The 27,898-nt window shown below is 45.9% G+C and overlaps 1 protein-coding gene across 1 annotated transcript in view; it reads left to right on the forward strand.

The window, feature by feature from the left end:
• IQCA1 (IQ motif containing with AAA domain 1) overlaps window positions 1-27,898 on the forward strand; it is a 331,503-nt gene that overhangs the window by 234,534 nt on the left and 69,071 nt on the right. The window contains exons 14-15 of the mRNA XM_058185159.1: window positions 2,668-2,775; window positions 8,869-9,068. Of these exons, the coding sequence (XP_058041142.1) occupies window positions 2,668-2,775; window positions 8,869-9,068 (308 nt within the window). The remainder of the gene's footprint in view (window positions 1-2,667; window positions 2,776-8,868; window positions 9,069-27,898) is intronic.

Raw genomic sequence — 27,898 nt, forward strand, 5'->3', positions numbered from 1 at the left:
GGTACCAGGGAAGCTGCCATGCCACCACACTCTCAACAACCTTCGCCACAAAGCGAAAGTTGGAGACAGGACGGTAATTAGCCAATATAGCTGGATCCAGGGAAGGCTTCTTAAGGAGGGGCCTCACCACCACCTCTTTCAAGGCGGCTGGGAAGACTCCCTCTACCAAAGAAGCACTAATAATTCCCTGGAGCCAGCCTCGTGTAACCTCCTGTGTGGCCAGCACCAACCAGGAGGGACACGGGTCCAATAAACATGTGGTAGCATGTGGTGCTCCCATGTGGTGCTCCCATCTGCACTAAAATAGATTTTCAGAATCACAAATGAAACACAGCAGTCCCAATAGGCAGTTTAAATTTATTGGTTATACTTATGGTTGCCTTAACAAGTCTCTGAATTTTATAGAAGGCCTCACATTTCATCTGAGATAAGAATAGTTCATACTACAGGTAGTCCTCACTTAACAACAGTATTTGGGACTGGGAGCTCCATTGCTATGTGATGTCAAATATAGAATAGCAGGGTTGGAAGGGGCCTTCTAGTCCAATCCCTGCTTGAGCAGGAAACCTTATAATGTTTTGGATAAATGGGTGTCCAATCTCTTTTTGAAAACTTTCACCCACAACTTCTGGAGGCAGGCTGTTCTACTGATTGATTGCTCTCAATCTCAGGAAATTTCTTCTTAGTTCTAGCCTGGAACCAGAAGATAGGTTCAAGACTCAGAAAGATCTCAACACACTTGAACATTGGGCCCTATCTAACAAAATAAAATTCAATGCAGAGAAAAGTAAGATTTTACATTTAGACAAGAAATACCAACAGAATAGGTGGAACCTGGCTCTATAGCAGTAACTGTGAGAGGGATCTTGGAGTCCTAGTTGGCAATCACTTAAATATAAGCCAGCGGCGTGTTGCTACTACCAAAACAACCAATGCAATCCTAGGCTGCATTAACAGGGATAGACTCAAGATCACATGAAATGTTAGTATTGCTTTATAATGCATTAGTAAGAACACACTTGAAATATTGCATTCGGTTTTGGTTGCCACAATATAAAAAAGATGTTGAGACTCTGGAAAGAGTGCAGAAAAGAGCAACAAAGATGATTAGGAGACTTGAGGCTAAAACATATGAAGAACAATTGCAGGAATTGGGTATGGCTAATCTAGTGAAAAGAAGGACCAGGGTGATAGCAGTGTTCCAATATTTGAGGGGCTGCCACAAAAAAGAAGGGGTCCACTTATTTACCAAAGCACCAGTAGGCAGGACAAGAAGCAGCAATGAATGGAAACTAATCTACAAGTAAACCAACCTAGAACTAAGGAGAAATTTCCTGACAGTGAGAACTATTAACCAGTGGAACAGCTTGCCTTCAGAATTTGTGGGTGCTCCATCACTGGAGGCTTTTAAGAAGAGATTGGATAGCCATTTGTCTAGAATGGTATAGGGCAGGGGTCCCCAACCTCTGTGCCTTGGCCCACAACTGGGCCATGGCCTATTCGGAATTGGGCGCCGTGAATGGCTGGCCAGAGTGCCCACATGCAACTCAATTTGTGCAAGTGGTGGGCTGGTGGGCAATCGAGCTCCTGCGCGCCAGCCCACCACTCATGCAAGTTGAGCTGCGCATGTGCCAGCCTGCCACTTGTGCGGCCCAATTCCCCTCTCCTCCTCCCCCAGCCGGGCCACCAAGCCTCAACCGTTGAGGACCACTGATATAGGGTCTCCTGCTTATGCAGTGGGTTGGATTAGAAGATCTCCAAGGTACCTTCCAACTCTGTTATTAACTGTTCCTCATTCATAATCTTAAATGGTTGCTGAATGAGTGGACCTTAAGTAAGAACTATCTATATTATTTACAGTTCATCATGGAAGTTTAGAATCTACGTCTATTTCTCATTCATGTTAAGAATGCATTCCAACTAAGGAACTGTTAGGGTTGAAAATGTTCTATTTATGTTCCCTAACAATTTCTACTTGTTTCTACTTAAGTAGACCACTGCTTAAGTATGAGCCATTAGTGTGCTACAACTGTCAAAAAAGCAAATGCAGTCCTAGTCTGCATCAACAGGGGACAGCATCAAGATCATAAGAAGTAATAATACATTCTTATACTGCAATAGTGAACCATATTTGGAATACTGCATCCAGTTCTGGTCACCACAATACAAAAAAGACGCTGAGCCCCTAGAAAGAGTGCAAAGAAGGGCATCAAAGATGATAAGGGCTCTGGAGGTTAAATCGTATTATGAATAGTTAAGGGAGTTAGGTATGTCTAGCTTATCGAAGAGAAGGACTTTGGGTGACAGGATAGCTGTCTTCCAATACTTGGGAGACGATTACAAAAGAAGATTAACTTATTCCCCAAAGCATCAGAGGGCAGGACAAGAAGTATGGGTAGAGGCTTGTTAAAGAGAGATCGAAACTAAAACCAAGGGGGCAGTGAGAACAATTAATCAATGGAACAATTTGCCTTTTGGAGTTGTGGGTGCTTCATTACTAGTGGCTTTCAAAAATGAACAGGACAGTTATTTGACTGGGATAATATAAGGTATCCTTCCTTGAGCAGGGGTTTGGACTAGGTTCCTTCCAAATTTATGATTCAGTGTTCTATATTCTACTTTTTGAAACTAAGCTGTTTGTATGGTACATTTGTTTTTTCCTTGTAGGTGAATACAGCTATCTGGGGACTACACTTCGACAGGTAGACGTAGAACCAATGCCTTCTCTTACAGATGTGAAGCAACTTATAGTCCTGTATGGAATATTGCCATTAGGTAAGTTCACAGGAGAACTAGCCAAAAGGCAGAATACCATGCTTGGGTTCCTGACAATTTTATATTTGTGTTAGCTATGACAATGTTTGATTTATTTCTTTTGAAATAATTTAATACGATTCTTATCTCTTAAAGTATTTTCAGCTAAGATAAAATAATTGTCTAATTTAAAAAGTTTTAACTACAGCACCACTCTTTTTATAATTTTATTTCTATCATAACAGTTTGGCAGCTGCAGCATATACAAAAAAGCCATTTGGGGAAAACAACAAATTAAGTCTCCAATATTTAAATGAAATTTGTAGGAAGACTGAGATTTTAATGTATCTTTGATAAACCAGCTAACTTCCCCCCCTTTCTTTTTATTTATTTAGTTTTTAAAAAGATACACTTCTAGAAGAGATAATATAAATAAGTAGACAAAGAAAATTTCTCAAGCTATACAATTATGCTCAATATACATTAATAAATTGTAAAACATACCAAACAAAGTACATTGAATTCTATTTATCACAGATATATATATATAATATAAAACTTTGAGTTTAGGGCCATATCCTCAATATATTGTTATTTATAAATACCAAGCTATTATTTATAAATACTTTGGAGAAGGCTTTAATGCTGGGAAAGGTAGAAGGAAAAAGAAGAGGAAAACCAGCATCAAGTTGGGTAGATTGAATTACAGTGGTGATGGGGGTGCTGTTGGAATTGCTGAAGAACAAAATAGGAAATGATCATCATGGGAAAAAAATCTATGTGGTCTCTTAAGAGTCAATTTGATGGCATGTAACCAATCAATCAGAAAAAAGAGAATAAAAAAAAAGAAAAGGGTAAAACTAAATATAGAAAAATATTTAATTAAAGACTTCACCCTTTTTTGTTCTTTGACTAATTTATAGTACTTATTAATGTAAACTTCAGAAACCATACTTTAAATGTATATATTTCCCTTGCTGCTGCATGATAATGTAATATATTGGGAAACTATTTTTCCTTCAGGTTAGTTAAACTACTGGTCCTTGAAGTTCTGGCCACTATACCATTCCTATAGCCATGTGATTATGATCCGGGTGCTTGGCAACCAAGTCACCCTAAGTAAGTTGCAACCCACCCACTCACGCTGCAGTCATGTAATCGCCAATTTGCAATCTTCTCTGCAGGCTTCTCACAAGCAAAGTCAAAGGGAAGCTGGCAGGGAAGGTTGCACTTGCATAGCATGGCACTGTTTTCCCTGGCCTCTCTCCACTTGTCTGGCACCTGTTTTCCCTGGCCTCCCTTCTTGCATATGGCATAGAGTCCTGCTCCCCTCAGCCTCCATTCTCACATCCTTTATTGGGCCTCTCCCACCCCCTGCAGCTTCCCTCATAGCACCCTCGTGTTGCTTACTTGGGATTCTCCCTGCTTCCTTCTTAGTGATCTGCACATCTTGGAGTTACAATGGCAACTAAGACTGCCAGGATTCTTGCTAAGTGATGCAATCACATGATATTGCATTTTTCAACTGAATCACTTAGTGACAGTTGTGCCAAACTCCATGGCTGTTGTAACTCGAGTACTACTGTAAATATACTGTTAGTTTTACAATTGCTGCATAGTCTCCAAGTTTAAGTTACCAATCATATTTTTTTCCAATTTTGAACAAACCTTCTGACAAACTTCCTGAAGTTTGTCATGAAATCACATTGTGAAGCTTACATTTAACAGAATAACAGGAAGGGACCTTGGAGGTCTTCTAGTCCAACTCCCTGCACAAGCAGGAGACCCTATACCCGTGATGGCGAACCTATGGCATGTGTACCACAGATGGCATGCGGAGCCCTCTCTGCGGGCATGCGAGTCATTGCCCAGCTCAGCTCAGCTCAGCTCCACTGCACATGCACACATGCTACCCATCGGCCAGCTGATTTTCAGGTCTGCCCTGCAAGCGGGAGACACGTGAGGGGACCTACCTTTCTCCTCACTTTCTGCTGCCTGTGCCTTCCCAGATCTCTGGAGATTCCCCTCCCAGCACTGTTTTGGCAGATAAGGCTTCCCCCCCCACCAGCATTTTTGGGAAGCAAAGGTTCCCCCCCCCCGCTAGCCATTTTGGGAGGCAAAGGCTTTTCTGCCCGCCCCAGCCGTTTTGGGAGGCAAAGGCTTCCCCCGCTCCCAGCCGTTTTGGAGGCTTTCCCCCGCCAGTCATTTTGGGAGGGAAAAGCTTTTCCATCCCCCCAGCCATTTTGGGAAGCAAAGGCTCCCCCCCCCCGCTTCCCAGCCGTTTTGGGAGGCAAAGGCTTTTCCTCCCCTTTCCCAGCCATTTTGGGAGGCAAAGGCTTTTTGCCCCCACCCCCAGCTGTTTTGGGAGGCAAAGTTCTCCTTCCCAGCCATTTTGGAGGATTCTCTCCTTCCCAGCCATTTTGGAGGCTTCCCCTCCCAGCTGTTTTGGGAGGCAAAGGCTTTCCGCCCCCTTTCTTAGCCGTTTTGGGAGGCAAAGACTTCCCCACCCTTCCCAGCCGTTTTGGGAGGCAAAGGCTTTTCCGCCCCCCCCCCCAGCCATTTTGGGAGGCAAAGGCTTCCTACCCACCATTTTGGAGGCTTCCCCTTCCCCAGCCGTTTTGGGAGGCAAAGGCTTTCTCCCCACCCCCCCCAGTGCTATTTTGGGATGTGAGGCCAAAAGGGAGGGTCGCATGCACATGCGTAGGGGGAGGGGGTCATTTGCACATGGGGGGTTGCGTGTGCATGTAGGGGTCATGCACATGCAGGGGGTGGAGCATGTGGGAGTGGCATTGAATTATGGGTGTGGGCACGTGTGCATGCATGATAGCACACACACGTGCGCTTTTGGCACCTGAGGAAAAAAGGGTTAGCCATCACTGCTCTATACAATCCAGACAAGTGGCTGTCCAGTCTCTTCTTAAAAACCTCCAGTGATTTATTTTATTTATTTCTTTATTTATTTTATTCGATTTTTATACCGCCCTTCTCCCGAAGGACTCAGGGCGGTGAGTCCAGTGATGGAGTACCCACAACTTCTGAATTAACTGTTCCACTAGTTAATTGTTCCCATCGTTAGAAAATTTCTCCTTAGTCCTAGGTTGGTTCTCTCCTTTTTTTTTTTTTTTTTAATAAAAAGTTTTATTTTTACAATCATATCAAATAATTCATCCAATGTACAGTTATATACAATTAGTCGGGCTTGCCCAGTCACCACCACCCTTTTTAAGACTCTTCCCTCTTCTACCTTCTTTTACTTTCCAAACCTTCCTCTCCTTCTCTTATCTACATCCGCTCCTCCCTCCACCCTACACCTTCCTTCTCCCTCTACTATCCTCTTCCTTCCTCTTCTCCTCTTTCCTACCTCCTACTCTCTCTTTTCTCCTCCTCACCGTTCTAAAATGGTAACTATGCAGACCCGACCCTACATTAATTATATTTCTTCAATAATCCCTGTACATTAACCATCACTCCATCTCTACCAAACCCCCAATTCCCTCCCCTTACCCCCACCCCACCCCGACTTCCCAGAACAAAATGCAGGGTATCAAAACTAACAATCATAATCCAAAATAATTCCTAAATTATAATCTCTAGTCACACCACACTTAGTCACACTCTCAATTCCCCTCTCCTTCAAAAATATATCTAATACAAAATATTTCCTAAATTTACTCATATGCTATTCGATATTTTTTTATCTGATACTTATTTTAAATATAATCAATCCACATTTTCCATTCTAAAATATATTTTTCTAGTGTATAGTCTTTCAAGTAAGCGGAGATTTTTGTCATCTCTGCCAGATTTGATACTTTGAGTGTCCATTCTTCGATTGTAGGTAATTCTTCTTTCTTCCAATACTGAGCAATCAAAAGTCTTGCGACTGTTATTAAGTTCAAAATCAATTTAGTCTCTATAGCTGTATAGTCCATAATTATTCCTAGTAGAAAGAACTCCTTCATTACTTTCCATCCATTGCTTCCTGTCCTGCATTCTAGTGCTTTGGAGAATAAGTTGATTCCCTTTTCTTTGTAGCATCCCCTCAAATATTGGAACACTGCTATCGTGTCACCCCTGATCATTCTTTTCACTAGACTAGACATACCAAATATCTGCAACTGTTATTCATATGTTTTATCTTTGTTGCTCTTCTCTGCGCTCTTTCCAGAGTCTCAACAATTTTTTTATATTGTAATCAAAACCGGATGCAGTATTCCAAGTGTCAAACTTTCTTAAGTACTATCTCATTCCACACCCTGTTTAGACCTTAAAGAGTTAGCTTGAACAAAATTAGCTTAGGATTCACTTAATTTAAACCAAAAAATAGTAGTTTTTGCTAAGTGATTGAAAAGAAAAGGTTGAATTTTAGTTATTTAGAAAATATATATTTTTAAAAGATCCTGGAGCACAGGGGAACTGCAAAGGACTGGAAAAGAGCTGATGTAGTTCCCATCTTCAAAAAAGGAAAAAAAACAGATCCAGGAAGCTACAGACCTATCAGCCTAACCTCAATACCAGGGAAGATTCTGGAAAAGATAATCAACAACAAATCACCGAACACCTAGAAGGAAACAAAATAATAACCAAAAGTCAACATGGGTTTGTCAAAAACAGATCATGCCAGACTAATCTTATTGCATTCTTTGACAAAGTGACAAAATTAATGGATCAGAGGAATGCTGTCGATATAATTTACTTGGACTTCAGTAAAGCATTTGATAAAGTAGACCATAACCTACTACTAGATAGAGTAGAAAAATGTGGGTTAGACAGCACCACCACCAGATGGATTCAAAACTGGCTGACCAACCACACTCAACGTGTAGTCCTCAATGGAACTACATCCACATGGAGGGAAGTATGCGGTGGAGTACCCCAAGGCTCTGTTTTAGGCCCAGTACTCTTCAACATCTTCATCAATGACTTGGATGAGGGGATAGATGCGGAACTCATTAAATTTGCAGATGACACCAAGCTGGCAGGAATAGCCAACACTCCAGAAGATAGGCTCAAGATACAGAAAGATCTTGACAGACTTGAACATTGGGCGCTATCTAACAAAATGAAATTCAACAGTGAAAAAAGTAAGGTTCTACATTTAGGCCAAAAAACCAAAATGCACAGGTACCGTATATGTGGTACCTTGCTCAATAGTAGTAACTGTGAGAGGGATCTTGGAGTCCTAGTGGACAACCATTTAGATATGAGCCAGCAGTGTGCAGCAGCTGCCAAAAAAGCCAACACAGTTCTGGGCTGCATAAACAGAGAGATAGAATCAAGATCACGTGAAGTATTAATACCACTTTATAATGCCTTGGTAAGGCCACACTTGGAATATTGCATTCAGTTTTGGTCGCCACGATGTAAAAAGGATGTTGAGACTCTAGAAAGAGTGCAGAGAAGAGCAACAAAGATGATTAGGGGACTGGAGACTAAAACATATGAAGAACGGTTGCAGGAACTCGGTATGCCTAGTTTAATGAAAAGAAGGGGAGACATGAGAGCAATGTTCCAATATCTCAGGGGTTGCTACAAAGAAGAGGGAGTCAAACTATTTTCCAATGCACCTGAGGGGAGAACAAGAAGCAATGGGTGGAAACTAATCAAGGAGAGAAGCAACCTAGAACTAAGGAGAAATTTCCTGACAGTTAGAACAATTAATCAGTGGAACAACTTGCCTGCAGAAGTTGTAAATGCTCCAACACTGGAAATTTTTAAGAAAATGTTGAATAGCCATTTGTCTGAAATGGTATAGGGTTTCCTGCCTGGGCAGGGGGTTGGACTAGAATACCTCCAAGGTCCCTTCCAACTCTACTACTACTACTACTACTACTACTACTACTACTACAATTATTATTATTATTATTATTATTATTATTATTATTATTATTATTATTATTATTATTATTATTATTAAAAGCTTGCTTCATCTCCAGCCCAGAAATGAAAGTTCTCTTTTGATCAATTCTGTTTGCCAAGCCTTTATCAGTCCTATTAGTTGGTTTTTCCCATGTCCAGCACTTACACATTACATTATGGGCTATTATTAGAAAGAAGCTTTTTTAAAACATATATTTTGAACAATTTTATCATTGTACTAATTTTATTTTATAGGTTCTCAATCTGTCCATGAGAAAGCTCCTCTAGTGAAAACCTTGCTTTTGGTTGGCCCTGTAGGAGTAGGGAAAAAAATGCTTATTCATGCTCTGTGCACGGAAACAGGAGCCAACCTGTTCAATTTATCTGCAGCAAATATTTCTGGTAAATATCCTGGCAAGGCTGGTCTTCAGTTGATGCTACATATGGTTTTTAAGGTAGGGTCCAGAAATATTTCATTAATATTCACCTACAATAATAATGTTCAAGATTTTAGTAGACAATTTATTATGCACTACTTCTATTTAATTATGAGAATGAATAATTATAACAATGAAAATCTAGACTATTAAAATAGTTTGTTAGCACTCAGTGTTTCTTGTCTTTCCAAAAAAAATTTACATTAGTGTATACATTTTGAAATCTTCTTTTCTTTGACTGATTTAATCTTCAATCCTATAGACTTTGGGCAATAAAGATTTGTAGTTTTCCAGATGGTGAGAACATTTTGACCTCAGAAACGTTGTTTTGGCTCTTGTGGAAAACTGAAAATAGTTGCTTTTGTGCTGCTAACAAAGAAAAATGAACTGCAAGACAGCGTCCAGCACTTCTGCAAACCAGTTACTAATCTATGCCAGATTAAGAGCTAGACTCAGTTAATTGCACTCATTGGTTTCAATGGAAGTAAGTTATATAGGAAAAATGGGCAGGAAAGAATGTCTGGGAAAATAAAAAATGTGAGGACAGAAATGCTTCCTTGCTTTTGTCTTGGAGATAGCAGTGTTCCAATATTTAAGGGGCTGCCACAAAGAAGATTTACCAAAGCACCAGAAGGCAGGACAAGAGGCAGCAATGGATGGAAACCAATCTAGGAGAAAACCAACCTAGAACTAAGGAGAAATTTTCTGACAGTGAGAACAATAAACCCATGGGACAGCTTGCCTTCGGAAGTTGTGGGAGCTTCATCACTGGAAGCTTTCAAGAAGAGACTGGACTGCCATTTGTCAGAAATGGTGTAGGGTCTCCTGCTTGAGCAGGGGGTTGGACTAGTTGACCTACAAGTTCCCTTCCAACTCTTTCTACTCTACTCTACTCTACTCTATACACTTGCAAGAAAACAACATTCGTCCTCTCCACAATGATATTATGGAGGGGTGTATATTGATCACTAGAAGAAAAAAATTCTGTAAGATTCTGTCTTTAGAGATAATTCCCAAAGACTTTCATATTGCCAACCCTTGGGGTGGGATTGAGCATCATCCCTTCCCACACATTATTCATTCACATGAATAATGTGAATTCACATGCACACAGAAATAAACACAAAGATTGTGAGGTCCAAGCCATAAAATACAGAATATCTAATAGCTAAGTTGGAATGGACCTTGGCGGTCTTCTATTCCAACCCCCTGCTTGAGCAGGGGATACTATACCATTCTGGACAAATGGTAGTCCAATATTTTCTTGAAAACATCCAGTAATGGAGCACCCACAAATTCTGGAGGCAAGTTTTTAATTGTTCTCATTGACAGTAAGTTTCTCTTTAATTCTAGGCTGGATCTCTCTTTCTTAAGCTTCCATCCATTGCTTCTTTTCCTGCCTTCTGGTGTTTTAGAACACTCCTCTCTGTGGCAGCCCCTCAAATATTGGAGCACTGCTATCATGTCTTCGCTAGTCTTTCTTTTCACTAGGTTAGAACATAATCAATTCCTGCAACCGTTCATCATATGCTTTATCCACCAGTGCGTAATCATCATTGTTGCTCTTCTCTGCACTCATTTAAAGCCTTAGTATCTTCTTTGCATTGTGGTGGCCAAAACCGGACACAGTATTCTAAATATAGTCTTACCAGTGCAGTATAAAGCTATACTAAAACTTCACATGATCTTGATACTTGATATTAACTTATTCTATACCTGTGCATTTGTTTTTTCTTGCATAAGGTTCAAACTTTTTTCTATGTTTTTAATAGGTAATGACTATCTCTTTGCATTATAGCTAGAAATTTTCTGATGACCATTGCCAGTAGGTCTCAATTAGCACACTTAATGTATTGCACAAAATGATTTGTCACATTATTGGAATTTACACTATTCTAATTGGTATTTCTATGGAAAATACAATAATTGTTTCCATCTCCAAATATAAATTTTATATGTTTATTAATGAAATAAATGTTTAAAAGAATATAATAATTTCAGTTTATTTTTAACAGTCAGAGTATTTTTATTTTACATAAAGTAAAATATTTTACATAAAGTAAAATAAAAACAAAAACATCTTAATATCATTCCTATCTTCTAGATAGATAGATTGCATAAATGTTTAAGATAGATAGATAGATAGATAGATAGATAGATAGATAGATAGATGATAGATAGATAGATAGATAGATGATAGATAGATAGATAGATAGATAGATAGATGATAGATAGATAGATAGATAGATAGATAGATAGATAGATAGATAGATAGATAGATAGATAGATAGATAGATAGATGAGGGAGGGAGGGAGGAAGGAAGGAAGGAAGGAAGGACGGACAAGCTGGAGGATAAACCCATACCCAAAGTGTATCTGCTATCTTAATCATCATCATCATCAGAGTTGGAAGGGACCTTGAAGGTCTACTAGTTCAACCCCTTGCTCAAGCAGCAGACCCTCAACCAGTGGAACAGCTGAGAATATATTTCCTATATTCTGTTGTAATTCTTCAAAATTAGCCTTTTCTTTTTTGAGCTTTTCTGAAGGAGGGAACTGAATCTTCCTTTTCTCCATTTAGTGCACAAAGCAATGTCTAAAACACAGATGGCAAATGCATATATGTTTGCCTCAACTGTATGCCTGATGATTTCACATTAATTGAATTTTGGCTCACATTAAATGCGATCTGGTATCAATTTGTAATTTGTACTTATTCAATATCACACTATTCAAATTTGCGCTGATCACAATCTTCCTGTATCAGTGGCTTCCTGCCAAACCTATTATGGCTGGTTAATAAATGAGCAGATACATTCTGGACCAACAATACAGGTAATCATTGCTTAACAACCATTCATTCAGCAACTGTTCAAAGTTACAACAGCACTGAATGATGATAGTTACTTCTTGAATTACAGCCATTCCAGCACCCCAATGGTCATGTGAACCAAAATTGGACATTTGGCAGACCACCCACATTTACACAGCTGTTCTGACCCAGTTCCCCAACACGACAAACCCTCTGAAGTTAAATCAATGATTCATTTATTAGGAGTATCAGCAGCCCCAGCAAAAAGTTTCTCTCACTGCAGGCTAACAAGTCTGTCCAGCAGGGAGATGAATAGTTGTCTGCCACATCTATTCAGCTCCCTCCCTGCCTTTTATCCCCAGAGCTAGGGTGGGGCTTCACTAGCAGTGGTGGCTCTTCCGTCCCAAGGATCAGCCCATAGATTTCCATTCCTCTCCTCTCCTCTGCCTTCTGCGCATCCATGCATCAGGCACTGGTGCCAGCTGTTCCATCTCTTCCTCATCAGCTACCTCCAGACCTGGGGGCTGTTGACTCTCATCTGAAGGCTGACGGAAAGCCCAGGCTCTGCCTCTGTATCTCTCTCTCTGACAGCTCCATTCCCTCCTCCCACTCAAAGCTCTCAGGTTGCCTGATGCTGACCATGACTCCCACGCCGCCTCCTCATCTGATTCAACTGCTGGAGGGCAGCATATGCTTCAACTCCCCCCATTACTGGTCTTTTGGCTGCCCTGCACTTCAGCAACAGGAGAAGGCTGCCCTGCCTCAGCAACAGGAGAAAAAAAACAAGCAAGTCAGCTTAACACAGTTGGAAGGATATAGGTTAACACTACTATCTTTGAGAAATCTAACTTTCCTTGTATGAAGACTGGCACTCAAATAGTTCTAAACTGATGTGTACAGTATTATTAATTAAGAAATTTAAGTGGACAAAAATTATAAATAGCAGGACTGTTATACCTACACATAATCATTTCATTTCAGAGGGTAATACTATACTACTCAGTTTCTAATCAAAATAAAAACAAGATAAAAAGTTTTGCTAACAAACATTAAAGCCTAATGTAAACCATCACCCAAAATACAATCTAGATCGGGGTGTCAAACTCACGTCGTCACTTCATTGTCACGTAACATATCACAACTTTTCCCCCTTTGCTAAACTGGGGTGGGCATGGCCAGTATGTGACACATCCAGTCTGCAGGCCGCGAGTTTGACACCCCCTGACAAAGATAGTTGAAGAAAATATTTTTCAATTATTTTGAAATACCTTAACTATCATAACTTAAAGTAGTAAAGCTAAGGAGCCATCTGCTGGTGACTTAAAAAATGAACAACAAATGATCAACATAATAAAAAATCAATTATAAATTGATTACATAGTTCATTTATTTATTCATAGAATACTACCTATTCCTGGTTCATTCAAATGAAGTATTCATAGCATATCAATACATGGTCTGTTACATATTCACTAGCAATTCCAATTAGATACCAATGAATTATGTGTGTCTCTGTTGGTTAAAAAAAAGAAATAGCAATCGTCTGACCACATTTAGATATGCTGCACTAAATAATATTCTTTGCTGTATAGATAAATCTGTTCCTTCACAGACATTCATATTAAAATATTATCAGAAAGTTAGTATAAATAAGTTGGGATTTGACCCTGTTTTCTTCATAATACCAATTGCTAATTTAACTGCAAACCACAAGAGCTTTTTTTCTTCTCTTCCAGAAAAACATAAAATGAGACTAATATTCTAGCATCTGCAATTAACTATCTTGGTAGTATTGTACAGCAGATGATTTCTTGCAGAGAAAAATATGTATACTTCAAAAGCTTCTCAGAAGTCATATAATTTATTAACAAAGAAATGTCTCCCAAGGAGTATGTTCAATCAATTCCAGCTGGGGGTATTTAAATAATTGAAGATTAATAACTGAATTTATTCTATACTGTTAAATTTTTGCACTTTCTTTAATCTTCTTTCAGTAACAGTGCTATCGAAGTCCCTAATTATATTGGATTATTTTTCAAACACTGTCTTGATATATCTACAAGTTGATATTTATGAAGTCTATTATATCATTTCCATGTGGGCAATAAGAATCATGCAGAAAAACAACAATGACAACAGTTTCTTGTGTCCATTCCCTGTGTTTTTAATTTATGTTCCCTTGTTTAAATTGGCATATTTTCAGAATAAGATTTATTTTAGGATGTGATATATTATTGTTTGCTGCTTTTATATCCAATCCCAGTTTTTCTGTAGGACTCAAGTGATTTTCATTTAGATTTCCATTTATTTATTTATTTATTTATTTATTTATTTATTTATTTATTTATTTATTTATTTGATTTCTATACCGCCCTTCTCCCGAAGGACTCAGGGCGGTGTACAGGCAAGAATAAAACAAACGGTGCAATATACAAATTTAAAATGCAGTTAAAAAACTTATTTTAAAATTGGCCTGAGAAATAAAATATATAATAAGCTAAAAAACCCCATTTAAAATTAATTTCTAAGAATTTAAAAATTTGTTAAAATCAATTTAAGCCAGCCCCGCGCGAATAAAAAGATGTGTCTTCAGTTCGTGACGGAATGTCCGAAGGTCAGGTATTTGGCGTAAACCCAGGGGAAGTTCGTTCCAGAGGGTGGGAGCCCCCACAGAGAAGGACCTTCCCCTAGGGGCCGCCAGCCGACATTGCTTGGCGGACGGCACCCTGAGAAGTCCCTCTCTGTGAGGCGTCTGGTCGGTGGGAGGCATGTGGTAACAGCAGGCGGTCCCGTAAGTACCCAGGCCCTAAGCCATGGGCGCTTTAAAGGTAGTAACCAACACCTTAAAGTGCACTCGAAGGCCACAGGTAGCCAGTGCAGTCTGCGCGGGAGGCGGTGTTATATGGGAGCTACGGAGCTCCTTCTATCACCAGCGCAGCTGCATTCTGGACTAACTGAAGCCTCCGAGTGCACTTCAAGGGAGCCCCATGTGAGAGCATTACAATAATCCAAGCGAGAGGTAACGAGCGCATGAGTGACCGTGCACAAGGCATCCCGATCAAGGAAGGGGCGCAACTGCCAAACCAGGCGAACCTGGTGGAAGGCCCCCCTGGAGACGGCGGTCAAATGATCTTCAAACGACAGCCGTTCATCCAGGAGGACACCTAAGTTGCGCACCCTATCCTTTGGGGCCAATAACTCGCCTCCAACAGTCAGCCGCGGCTGCAGCTGACTGAATCGGGGTGCCGGCATCCACAGCCACTCCGTCTTGGAGGGATTAAGCTTGAGCCTGTTTCTCCCCATCCAGACCCGTACGGCTTCCACACACCGGGACAGCACTTCAACAGCTTCATTGGGGTGGCCTGGGGTGGAGAAATACAGCTGGGTGTCATCAGCGTACAGCTGGTATCTCACCCCAAAGCCACTGATGATCTCACCCAACGGCTTCATATAGATTTTATCCTCACCATATCCCTGTGATGTACATTGGACTAAGGGAAAGTGAGTAACCTACCCTGTGTGTTTCAATGCTATGCTGTGTCAGCGTTCCAGAAAAAAACCCCAAGTATCCCCAAATCCTCTGACGCAAGGATCTTTCAAAGTTCTATTTACTAGGATAGGTAAACTGGCATATCTGGGAAACCCCGAATCTGAGAGGTCAGGGTTTTCCCTCAGTAAATCAAAGCCCCCAAAACCATTCCCTGACTTCGCAGTCGATCACATGCTCCAATCGCCAACCGTCCCATCTCGAGACAGCACTCCTTCTCCAGATGCAGGATCGGCCTGACCTGTGGGCCTTGACCGACAGGAAGAATGCTATTATTATCTAAAGACATTTCCTCTACTAAATCCCTCCTCCTAGTTTCCCCCACATGAGAAAGTTGCCGCACAGAAGCTTCCGGCCTAATATGGCTTCCAAAGCTGACAAGCGATCCCCCACCCTGCAGAAAAAAACATACCCTGAAAAATAAAACAGACAAAACACAAAAGATGGGGTTAACGACTTGTACATAACCTCTTAACACCATCCCCCCTCCCCTCCAAGAGGACCCTTAGGTTTCTCAGGGAATTTTTGATGAAACTGCTTCACTAGAGCATCAGCATTCACATCCCAACTTTTCACCCAAGTAGCTTCAGATAACAGGTACTCTTTCCAGTGTACCAAATACTGTAAACGACCCCTGTATAGTCTAGAGTCAAGGATCTTCTTAACTTCGTAATGAGTCTCACCTTGTACTACCAAAAGAGGGGGGTGAGCAGCTGGTAAGGGCCTTAAGGTAGATCCTCTTGCTGGTTTCAATAACCTACTGTGAAAAACTGGGTGCACTTTCCCTAATATTCGAGGGAGGCTAAGTTGGACAGTCATTGGGTTAATCACTTTCACTATAGGGAAGAGAACCTATGAATTTGGGTCCAAACTTCTTGCTAGGTAACCTCAATCTTAGGTATTTGGTTGACAAATAAACCTTATTTATTTTTATTTATTTATTTTGTCACAACATCATACAAAAAGATTATATAGTATATACACATATAAACATATATAGGAAGAAGAAAAGAAAAACAATAGGACAGGAACGGTAGGCACGTTTGTGCGCTTATGCACGCCCCTTATGGTCCTCTTAAGAATGGGGTGAGGTCGATAGTAGAAAGTTTTTGGTTAAAGCTTTTAGGATTATGGGAAGGATTATCTCCTATTCGGAAAGGTAGTTGGTCGGCCTGGGCCTTATATTTTTCCGCTGACTCAGCCAAAGTTTTCTTAGTATTCTCCCATCCCTTTTTTTAATGAGGTCATCCATTCTGTTAGGGACATGGAAGTGGGTGGCTCTCTTGGCAACTCAGGCATCGGCACAAAATCCATGCCTGTAATTATTTGAAAAGGAGTCAACCCTGTACTACTGTGTACTGCATTATTATAAGCCACTTCTGCAAACGGTAATAACTCCACCCAGTTTTCTTGTTGATAATTTACATAACATAACTCCCTCCATTTCTGGTCTTTTGGCTCCCCTGCACTTCAGTGCTACGTATACCTCTACCACCCCACCTGAGGTGTGCCTCAGCAACAGGAGAAAAAAGACAAGCAGATCAGCTTACACAGTTGGAAGGATATAGGTTAACACTACTATCTTTGAGAAATCTAACTTTCCTTGTATGAAGACTGGCACTTAAATAGTTCTAAACTGATGTATTCAGTATTATTAATTAAGAAATTTAAATAGAAAAGGTTTATAAATAGCAAGACTGTTATACCTATACATAATCATTTCATTTCAGAGGGTAATACTATACTACTCAGTTTCTAACCAAATAAAAACAAGATAAAAAGTTTTGCTAACAAACATCAAAGTGTGAACCATCACACAAAATACAATCTAGATCAGGGGTGTCAAACTCACGTCATCACATCGTCGTCATGTGACATATCACAGCTCTTCCCCCTTCACTAAATGGGTGGGCGTGGCCAGCATGTGCCACATCCAGCCTGTGGGCTGCGAGTTTGACACTCCCTGACCAAGACAGTTGAAGAAATATTTTTCAATTATTTTGAAATACCTTAACTATCATAATTTAAAGTGGTAAGGCTAAGGAGCCATCTGCTGGTGACTTTAAAAAATGAACAACATAGCTCTGTTCATAAAGAATCAGTTATATCTAGGAGTCTCTGGAGGCTGGGGACAGCAAAAAACGTCCAACTGTCCTGTCCAACCAGAAGTTTGTAAACGGGCAGCTTCTAGCCTCCGGAGGGCCTCCAGGGGCATGGGGAAAGCCATTTTCACCCTCCCCAGACTCATAGAGTGGGTCTGGAGCCAGGTGAGAGAGAAAATCAGGCCTACTGGGCCATCATGTGGCAGGAGTTGGGGGGGAGGGAGGAGGGGGCGGGGATCATACAATTATGGGTGTGGGCACACGTGTGTGTGATTCCCCCCCACCTCCCTCCTCCTGGCACGTAATGGCAAAAAGGCTAGCCATCACTGGTATAGAGTGTGTGTAGGCACACAAAAAGATACATTATCTATTACATATACTGTATGTATACGCACACGCAGAGAAAGAGAGGGTTCTTCTAAAACTATACACATTTAACCTCACTGCATTTGGAAAAACACACCCAGAGTCCACTTTCTGCCACATATTTAACTGTAACTTCAGTACATTAGAATATTACACACACCTTCAGATGTTCTTCCCTAGCATGCACATGACTGTTAGAGCCAGGAGATGTCATGGATTGAGTAAAATGTGGTGAAACTCACTTAGCAACCAAAACTTTGGGCTCAGTTGTGGTCATAGGTCAAGGACTATCTCTGCCTTCTTCTGCATGGCAGTCTTGTCCTAGTAAACTCCTTCTCCTTTCTGGCAATTTTCCTGTCTGTTAGAGGCCCAAAATAATTCAGACGATGTAAGGTTTTTTGCTGCAGCAGGGGGTTGGATTAGAAGACCTCCGAGATGACTTCCAACCGTAGATTGCTGTCCTGTTTCAAAGCATCTTCAGAAGCCACATCTAGTGCCAGGGTTTGTGGTGCTTCCTTCCTCTTCTTTCTCTCTCTCTCTCCCTTCCTTCCTCTTTCTTTCTTTCTTTCTTTCTCTTTTTCTCTTATTTTCTTTCTTTTTCTTTCTTTGTCTCTCTCTTTTCTCTCTCTCTCTCTCTCTCTCTCTCTCTCTCTCTCTCTCTCTCTCTCTCTCTCTCTCTCTCTCTCTCTCCCTTCCTTCCTCTTTCTTTGTCTCTTTCTTCTCTCTCTCTCTCTCTCTCTCTCTCTCTCTCTCTCTCTCTCTCTCTCTCTCTCTCCCTTCCTTCCTCTTTCTTTGTCTCTTTCTTCTCTCTCTCTCTCTCTCTCACACACACACACACACACACTCACACACACACATCTGGTCTGGGCACATAGCTCTTCATGACAGAACCCTTCCCGGGGAGCAAAGCATGGCTTGGATGAAGTGATCCAGCAAGCTCTGGAGCAGCAGTGGCAGCAGGAGAAGGAAGAAAGCTCTGGGTGGGCGGACGGATGTCCAGGGCTGCCCATGCACACTGCAGTGGAGCAGCAGTCTCGGCCCCAGCAGTTGCTGTGGATGAAAGACGAAAGCAAGCGGTGGCGGCGGTGCTCTGGGACAGAGGGCGGATGTCCCGGAGATGCACATGCATACAGCGTCTCCCCCAAGGGCTGTCCGCCCACCCGCTGCCTGGCCCGAAAGTGCCACATCCCCCGTCATGGGCTGGATGCGGGCAGTGGGACCCGATGCAGAGGGGAAGGCAAGCAGGCAGCAGTTGCCCAAAGGCCCCACAGAAGCCGGGCATGCCAGGCCCAAAAGACCTGCAAGCCTCGCCATGACCCAAAGCAGCTCTTCAGCTGAGCACAGTGGGTCTCCTTCTCCCGCTGCCAGCATTGGCCTTACCTTCTAGATCTTCCACGTGCCTCCGCCAGCCTGAATAACATGACCTTCAGATCCCAACGGAGCCAGCAAGTGGCTGCCTGTGAAGGTAAGGCTGACGGCGGATGGCCCTTGGAGGAGACACCGTGCTGGAGCCATGACTGCTGCTCTGCTGTGATGCAGCCGCAAGACATCTGCCCGCCTCCTGGGGCTGCCCATGCGCACTGCAGTGGAGCAGCAGTCTCAGGCCCAGCAGTGGGAAAAGGAAGAATGTGCACTGTATGTGCAGCCCCAAGACATCTGCCTGCCCTCCCGGAGTGTGTCTCCCCCAAGGGCAGCCCACCCACCCACTGGCCAGGCTGGACCGGAAGCGGGGCATCTTCTGTCACAGGCTGGATATGTGACCTGATCTTGGAATGCAAGCGGGTGTATGGGACCACTGGGAAGGTCGCATGGAAGGCAGGCAAACATGGCAGGGCCGTAGGGAAGGGATTAGGCTGCTAGCTCCCTTCCCCGCATCCAGGCGGTCCCAACATCCTTGCCTGCCTGTCATGCGCCTTCCCGGTGGTCCCCGTGGCCAGGCCCACTTGCCTACCTTTGCAAGCTGGCCACGGGGATGCCAGGACAGCTGCGTGGAAAGCAGGCAAGCATGGCAGGGCTACATGGAAGGCAATAGGCTGCCAGCTGCCTTCCACGCAGCCAGGTGGCCCTGACATGCTTGCCTACCTTTCATGCGGCCTTCCCAGTGGTCCCCATGGTCAGGCCTGCTTGCCTGCCTTTGCAAGCTGGCCCTGGGGATGCCAGGAAGGCTGTGTGGAAGGCAAGCATGTCGGGGCCACCTGGCCACGGGGAAGGGAGTAGGGGAGGCCCACAGGGACTGCTGGGAAGACCTCATGGAAGGCAGGGAAACATGGCAGGCCTGCAGGCTACAGGGAAGATAGCAGGGGAGGTGGGCTGGGACAGTGGGGGGGGTGCAGGGGCAGCTAGCTAGGCTGCGACTCACAGGCTTACCTGGCAGACAGATCATAGCTGCTCAGTTGGGGCATTGCACTTCAGGCAGGCAACCTCTGGAGCCAATACATTATCTTGTAGTAGGATCCCCCATCTACTTGACCTTCCCTGGAACTCTACAAGAAACATTTGGTTCTGAAGCAGATTTGTGAATTTAAAATCTTTGGTCAGATCAAAAACTTTCTGCTTCAGTCTTCTAAGTTTGATAGTATCATATGCAGCAGTGAGATCTGTAAATACAGTTCCTGTTATATTGCCCTTTTGGAATCCATCTTCAATGTACTGGGTTAGATTCGGGATCTTTGCGATGCAACTTTTTTCCAGGTGAAATCCGGTCTGCTGCAGTGTGACAGGGACTTCTACAACTACAGTGAGACTATGTTGTATCATTCTTTCAAATATTTTATAGGTATGTCACAAGAAAGAAATTGGACAGTAGTTTTTAGGGTTATTGGCCTCTTTAAATTCTTTTAAAACTGCTAAAGCTTTAGCCTGTTACCAGATGCTAGGAATCTCACCTTGTTCCAAGCATTCATTAAACATTTCTAGTGGCTACTGTCTTGCTTTCAGTCCAATTGCTTTAATCTGTTCAATGCAGATGTCATCCAAATCAACAGCTCTCCATGACCTACTCTTCCTTATAGTCTCTCAGTTCTTCCATAATAAACAGGAACAATAGGTTAGTCCTTTCCTCCTCCTCATTTCTATTGATCTTAATCTTGTGTTTTGATGACCTTTGATCTGGGCTGCTCTTCTTAAGAAGCTGACTGGCTATTTGGTCTGCAGTCATGTTGGCATGATTTCTAGCACAAGTTGGATCATTATTTAGGTGGCTCAATAATTTCCACACTTTGTGGTTACTTGTGCTCATGTTCAGTTCCTCTATTGTTTTAATCCAGCTTTCTCTCTTAGTTTCAGCTATAGAAATAATTAGTTGCTGTCCTGCATTTGCTGTGTCTTCTGCCATAGGATCAGCCTCAAAAGAATAAGATACTTCTGCAATTTGTCCTGTTTCTGCTGTAAAGCCTTGGATAATAGTGAGCTTTGCAGCCCCTTGGGACTGATAGCCAGGAACATTTTTAATGGATTCCACAAATTTGTTGTAATAGCTCAGTTTAGCTATTAACTGAGTAACAGCACTGTCCAATAGTCTCTGAAATTTAGGCCAGTCGGCTTCTTTTGAAGTTATCTCTACATCTAAAGGGGATATTGTAAGGTTGAATTTCAGCAGTAACTTGACATATAATTGGTCAGTGCTGGAGATTTGGGATACTTTGATACATTGCTGGATTATGGTCTCTCACAAATATTAGGTCCGGGTTTTATTCCCTGTGCCATCTTCCACTGTTAAATGAAACTGGTAATTTGTTGTTATGTAAAAAGGTCAAGTTATTCAAATCCGCCCACTGTATCCCAACCTCCTCATTTCTATTGTCATCAGGATACCTCCAGATTGCTGTGACTATTAAAGTCTCCAATAACAAAAATATTTTAACCTTATTAAATGTTTTACATTCATCACCCTTGATTTCAGTTTGTGGTGGTTTATACACTGAAGTGACCATGCAGTTGCTCAGCTCTAGAGTTATTATTTCTATATTATTTATTTCTGATATTGTTGTGGACCGAACCTGGATACCAGGCTTCACAAAACTGCACTGCCATACTGTCGATGGGGCCTCTCTGCTACAAACTACATGCTCAATATTTTAGGTCTTTTCTGATAGTTGTCTCCTGTACAGGACATTGCAGTTTTATTTTTGGCACAAGTCCTGCAACAGTTCTGCAACAAACCCTTAATGTTTACTGAAATATTAGTCATCTGTGGACCTAAAAAGGTCCTTTTTAGTATACATATAGTTTCATGGGTAAGAATGAGCACCTCACTACATTTTGGATGCCTTTGGATTGAAAGGATTAGCCAACCATAAACTGTTGTCCAGGGGATGCCTGAATGTGTTAACAGCACACATTCTTCAGGGAGGCTCCTTTCATGTCTCCTGTTAGTTACATTTATGTATATTAGTTACATAAATTTGTTATATAAATTTTGCAGATTAGTAATATATATTGGCCTTGTCTAAAACTGTAAATTATAAATTGTACAGAGTCAAGGAATTGTTTAAGTACAGTCATTGGTAATTAAAACGTACCTCGGTTTTAATTTACATGAAAGCTGGGACACGAAAAAGAAGAAAAAAGTTTCTATTAAAGTAAGATAAGTAATAGAATAGAATAGAATTTTATTGGCCAAGTGTGATTGGACACACAAGGAATTTGTCTTGGTGCATATGCTCTCAGTGTACATAAAAGAAAAGATACGTTCATCAAGGTACAACATTTACAACACAATTGATGATCAATATATCAATATAAATCATAAGGATTGCCAGCAACAAGTTATAGTCATACAGTCATAAGTGGAAAGAGATTGGTGATGGGAACTATGAAACGATTAATAGTAGTGCAGATTCAGTAAATAGTCTGACAGTGTTGAGGGAATTATTTGTTTAGCAGAGTGATGGCCTTCGGGAAAAAACTGTTCTTGTGTCTAGTTGTTCTGGTGTGCAGTGCTCTATAGCGTCGTTTTGAGGGTAGGTGTTGTGTCTTGCCCGCCCTCAGAGCAGCCGGGGCCTTCTTACCTGCTCCCGCACACTGAGGAATGTATGCCTCCCGGTCCCAGTCCTGGCTCCATGCCCACACAAACTGCAGAAGGAGAATCTCCCTGCCCCAGCCCTGACTCCATGCCCAGGCAAACGGAGCAGCTAGACCCCTCCCCCTCCTCCACAGCAGGTGAGCCTGAGGAGGGTTTATTACCAACAGCTGATTGGTGTGACCCTCGCATCAGAAGATTGGAGAGGCGGAGGCTACAGAGGAAAGGGAGGGGCAGGCCTTAATGAGTGCTGAGTCATGGAGCCACACCCCATGGCCTATATAAAGGATCTACTTTCTGGCAGTCTCTGAGTCAGGCAAAAGTCAAACTTATCTTGCTGAAGTCACTTACTGGTCTCCTGCCTGCTCTGAGGACTTTGCTAGGACTTTGGGCAGAGCTGCAGAGGCACGCCTGATTCGGTTCCCGGACCCAGCCGTCAGCGGAGGAGTGGGACACGACATCTTGCCTGACTCCTCACACATCTACAAGATGAATCAGCAACAGCTGACGCTGATTGTGCAGCAGCTACAAACAGACAACCAGCAACTGCAACAGCAAGTCGCCCAGCTGACTGCTCAACTGGCTGCTGGGAATGCCCCAGCAGTCCAACCTCCTCCTCCTCCTCCTCCTCAGCGCCACAGCCCGGTACGGTGCGGAGAAGTTCTCAGGACGGATGGAGATGTTCCCGGCCTTCATGGCCCAGTGCCAGACCTACATGGCAATGCGGCGGGGACTTTCCAGATGACCGGGCCAGGGTGGCCGTGATGAACCTGTTGTCTGGCCAGGCTGCGCGGTGGGCCACGCCCTTGGTGCTCAGGGACAGCCCCTTGCTGGCGGACTACCAGGGGTTCTGGGGCAACTCGCCTGATGTGAAGACCCTGTGCGGGCCCAGGCGGCTGCCTGGCGCCTCGGAGAGATCCAACAAGGGCCCCGCCCCTCCGGGAGTACATCGCGAATTCGGTTGCTGTGCCATGATTCGGACTGGGCGACACGGCACTAGCGGGCGCATTCAAGAGGGGCCTTCGGAAGAGCTCCAGGACAAGCTGGCTCGGGTGGGCGCGCGGACCTCGTTGACCTGGTGCCCCTCTGCCTGCGCCTCGACACCCGTCTCCAGCAACGCCCGTCCTGTCGCCGCCCGCAACCGTCAAAGACCGTCGCCCTCCCTCGACCCGTGCCGACCCCGTCCCGGGCCACCCCGCGCTTCGTGGCCGCCACCGAGGAGCCCATGGAGTTAGGAGCGGCCAGGCCTCGCCTGACGGCCCAGGAGCAGAGCCGGGGGCGCCAAGGGGGGCTGTGCTTGTACTGTGGGGAGCCCGGCCATTTCGCCGCCGCATGCCCCAGGAAGCGCGGTGGAGCACGTACGCCCGTCCCCGAATCCCGGCCTGGCCAGTCGGGAAACGGGGCAGGCCCGGCCCAGGGGAAACCCTAGGCCGGGCACGGATAACCCCGCCAGACATGGCGGCGTGGACCCGGGCCCCTCGGCACCTGATTTTGGACACCGGGTGTGGGTGGGTGATCGGCGGAAGGATCGGCACACGCGCTGGTAGATTCGGGGGCCACCACGAACTTTATGGACCGGGCCTTCGTGGACCATATTGGTGTCCCCTTGGTTCCGGTAGACCCTCCGATGAGCGTCAAGACCATCGACGGGAGGGAGCTGGTGGCCGGACCCATTAACTTCGCCACGCAGCCCTTGCGCCTCGCCATCGGGGACCACGAGGAGGCGATTCGCTTCTACGTGACGGCGGACCTCCACTTCCCAGGTGGCCTGGTCGCGGAACGCCATCTCGTTTCCCAGCCTGCAGTGTGTCGACCACATCCGCCACACCTGCGCCGGCCAGGACGTCTTCACCCCGGCCGTCGCCGTGCCCCCGGAGCTGCAGGACTTCGCTGACGTCTTCAGCGAAAAGGAGGCGGACCGCTTACCCCCGCACCGGCCCTACGACTGCCCCGTGGACCTGCAACCCGGCGCCCCGCTGCCCACGGGGCGCCTGTATTCCATGTCCGAGCCCGAGTTGGCCGCCCTCAGGGACTTTCTGGACAAAAATCTGGCCCGAGGGTTCATCCGGCCTTCCAAGTCCCCTCTGTCGGCCCCGGTCCTCTTCGTAAAAAAGAAGGCGGGGGATTTGCGCCTGTGTTGCGACTACCGCCGGCTGAACGCCATCACGGTGCGGAATCGCTACCCCCTGCCGCTCATCCCGGAGCTGATGGACCGGCTGCGGGAGGCCTCCATCTTTACCAAGCTCGACCTCCGGGGGGCCTACAACCTGGTGCGGATGCGTGAAGGGGACGAGTGGAAGACGGCGTTCGGCACCCGGTATGGACACTACGAGTACATGGTCATGCCGTTCGGGCTGACCAACGCCCCCGCCGTCTTCCAACATTTTATGAACGATGTGTTCCGGGACATGTTGGATCGGTTCGTGGTGATCTACCTGGACGACATCCTGGTCTACTCGGTCAGGAAAGTCACCTCCAGCACCTCCGCCTGGTCCTGCAGCGCCTGCGGAGCACCAGCTCTCGCCAAGCTGGAGAAGTGTTTTTCCTCCGGTCGTCCATTGAGTTCCTCGGGCACATCCTCTCACCCGAGGATCGCCATGGACCCGCGCAAGGTGGAGGCCCTGAGCAGCTGGGAAGCCCGCGTCGGGTGAAGGATGTCCAGCGGCTGCTGGGCCGCCAATTACTATCGGACCTTCATCCCGGCTTCGCCACGCTGGCGGCTCCGCTCACCCAGCTCCTTCAGAAGAAGGTCCCGTTCGGTGGGGTCCCCGCAGGAGGAAGCCTTCACGGCTCTCAGGAAGGCTTTCGTCACGGAGCCCATCCTGCGACATCCCGACCCGCACCGCCTTCGTGGTGGAGACGGTCGCCTCCAACGTCGCCCTTGGAGCGGTGCTGCTACAGGCCCCGGCGGATGGCGGCACTCTTTTTCCCTGCGCGTACTACTCGTGGAAGCTCAACCCTTCCGAGCGCAACTATACCATCTGGGAAAAGGGTTGCTGGCTATCAAGGCGCGTTTGAGGCGTGGCGGCACCACCTGGAGGGCCCGGCATCAGGTGGAGGTCGAGCGGACCATCGGAACCTCGAACATCTCACCACGGCTCGGAAGTTGAACCAGCGGCAGATCCGGTGGTCGCTGTTCTTTGCCCGGTTCAACTTCCGCGTCACCTATATCCCCAGTGGCCACAACCGGAGGGCGGACGCCCTGTCCCGTAAGCCGGAGTACCTGAGCGCCCAAGACCCTCTTCCTCCACGGACTGTACTGCCGGCGGAAGCCTTGGCCGCCGCCCGGGGACCGGGGGACTTACGGGCCCGGGGCGAGGGCCGCAGCGCCAAGACGCCTGGTCTCAGCAGCGGCGAGCGGAGGCGGGCCCCACGTCTCCGTGGACATTGGAAGACGACGTACTCAAGTTCCGGGGGCGGTTGTATGTGCCCACGGGGCCGCTCCGGTCCCTCGTCCTGACCCAGTGCCACGACAACCCTGCCGCGGGCCATTTCGGGTTTTTCAAGACTCTCAACCTGGTAACGCGGACCTTCTGGTGACCCGGGTGCGGCATGATGTCCATGCCTATGTGACGTCCTGCGTGCCGTGCCGGCAAGCCAAGGCCGCCACGGGGCCCCTCCGGTCTCCTCCAGCCCTTGCCGACTCCTGACAGACCCTGGGGCGATTTCCATGGACTTCCTGACGGACCTGCCGCCGTCCTCGGGTTCACCACGGTGCTGGTGGTGGTGGACATGCTCACCAAGATGGCACACTTCATCCCGTGCAGCGGGCTGCCCACCGCCACCAAGACGGCCCGTCTCTTCTTGCAGCACGTCTTCCGCCTCCACGGCCTGCGGACAGGGTGGTGTCGGACCGTGGGGTGCAGTTCACGGCCCGCTTTTGGAAGAGCCTGATGGCGCATTGGAGGTGCAGGTGTGCCTGTCGTCGGCGCACCATCCGGAGACCGACGGCGGACGGAGAAGATCATTGGCGTCCTGGAGCAGTACCTCCGGTGCCGTGAACCAACAGCAGGACAACTGGGCGATTACCTGTCCCTGGCGGAGTTCGCATTCAACAACTCCCAACACACCTCCACCCAGACCACCCGTTCCTGGCCAACTTGGGGTACCATCCGGCTCTTCCCTCTGGCGCCCCCGGACTCCCCGGTTCCCGAGACACAGTCCTTTCTCTCCGAGTTGCACGCGGTCCAGCAGATGGTGCGTCGGCAGCTGAATCGGGCGAAGGAGGACTACAAGCGGGTCGCCGATCGTTCCCGATGGGCAACACCCCCGCTGGTGGTCGGAGACCGCGTGTGGCTCTCCACAAAGCATCTCCCGTCCGACCGGCCGGCGAAGAAACTGGACCACCGGTTCATCGGTCCGTTCCCCGTCGAGGCGGTCATCAATCCGGTGGCCTACCGATTGACCCTGCCGCGTTCCATGCGGATCCATCCGTCTTCCATCGGTCCTTGCTGGTCCCTGAGGCCCGCCATCTCCCCTCCGGCGCCCGGCGCCACCCGTCGCTGTCGGCGGGGCGGGCGGAGGAGTACGAGTGCACAGCATACGCGACTCCCGCTGGCTGAAGGGGCGCTTCCAATACCTGGTGGCGTGGCAAGGGTACGGGACCGAGTTCACCTGGGTCAATGCCTCCGACGTCCACGCCCCGGACCTGGTGCGGGCCTTCCACGAGCAGAACCCGGCCCGACCGCATCCCGATCGTCAGCCCCGGGGGAAGGGCCCTGCGGTGAGGGATAGTGTAGAGTCTTGCCGGCCCTCAGAGCAGCCGGGCCTTCTTACCTGCTCCGCACACTGAGGAATGTATGCCTCGGTCCCAGTCCTGGCTCCATGCCCACACAAACTGCAGAAGGAGAATCTCCTGCCCCAGCCCTGACTCCATGCCCAGGCAAGCAGCAGCTAGACCCTCCCCTCCTCCACAGCAGGTGAGCCTGAGGAGGGTTTATTACCAACAGCTGATTGGTGTGACCCTCGCATCAGAAGATTGGAGGCGGAGGCTACAGAGGA

The sequence above is a fragment of the Ahaetulla prasina genome, chromosome 1, assembly GCF_028640845.1.
Source record: "Ahaetulla prasina isolate Xishuangbanna chromosome 1, ASM2864084v1, whole genome shotgun sequence".
Lineage (NCBI taxonomy): Eukaryota > Metazoa > Chordata > Lepidosauria > Squamata > Colubridae > Ahaetulla > Ahaetulla prasina.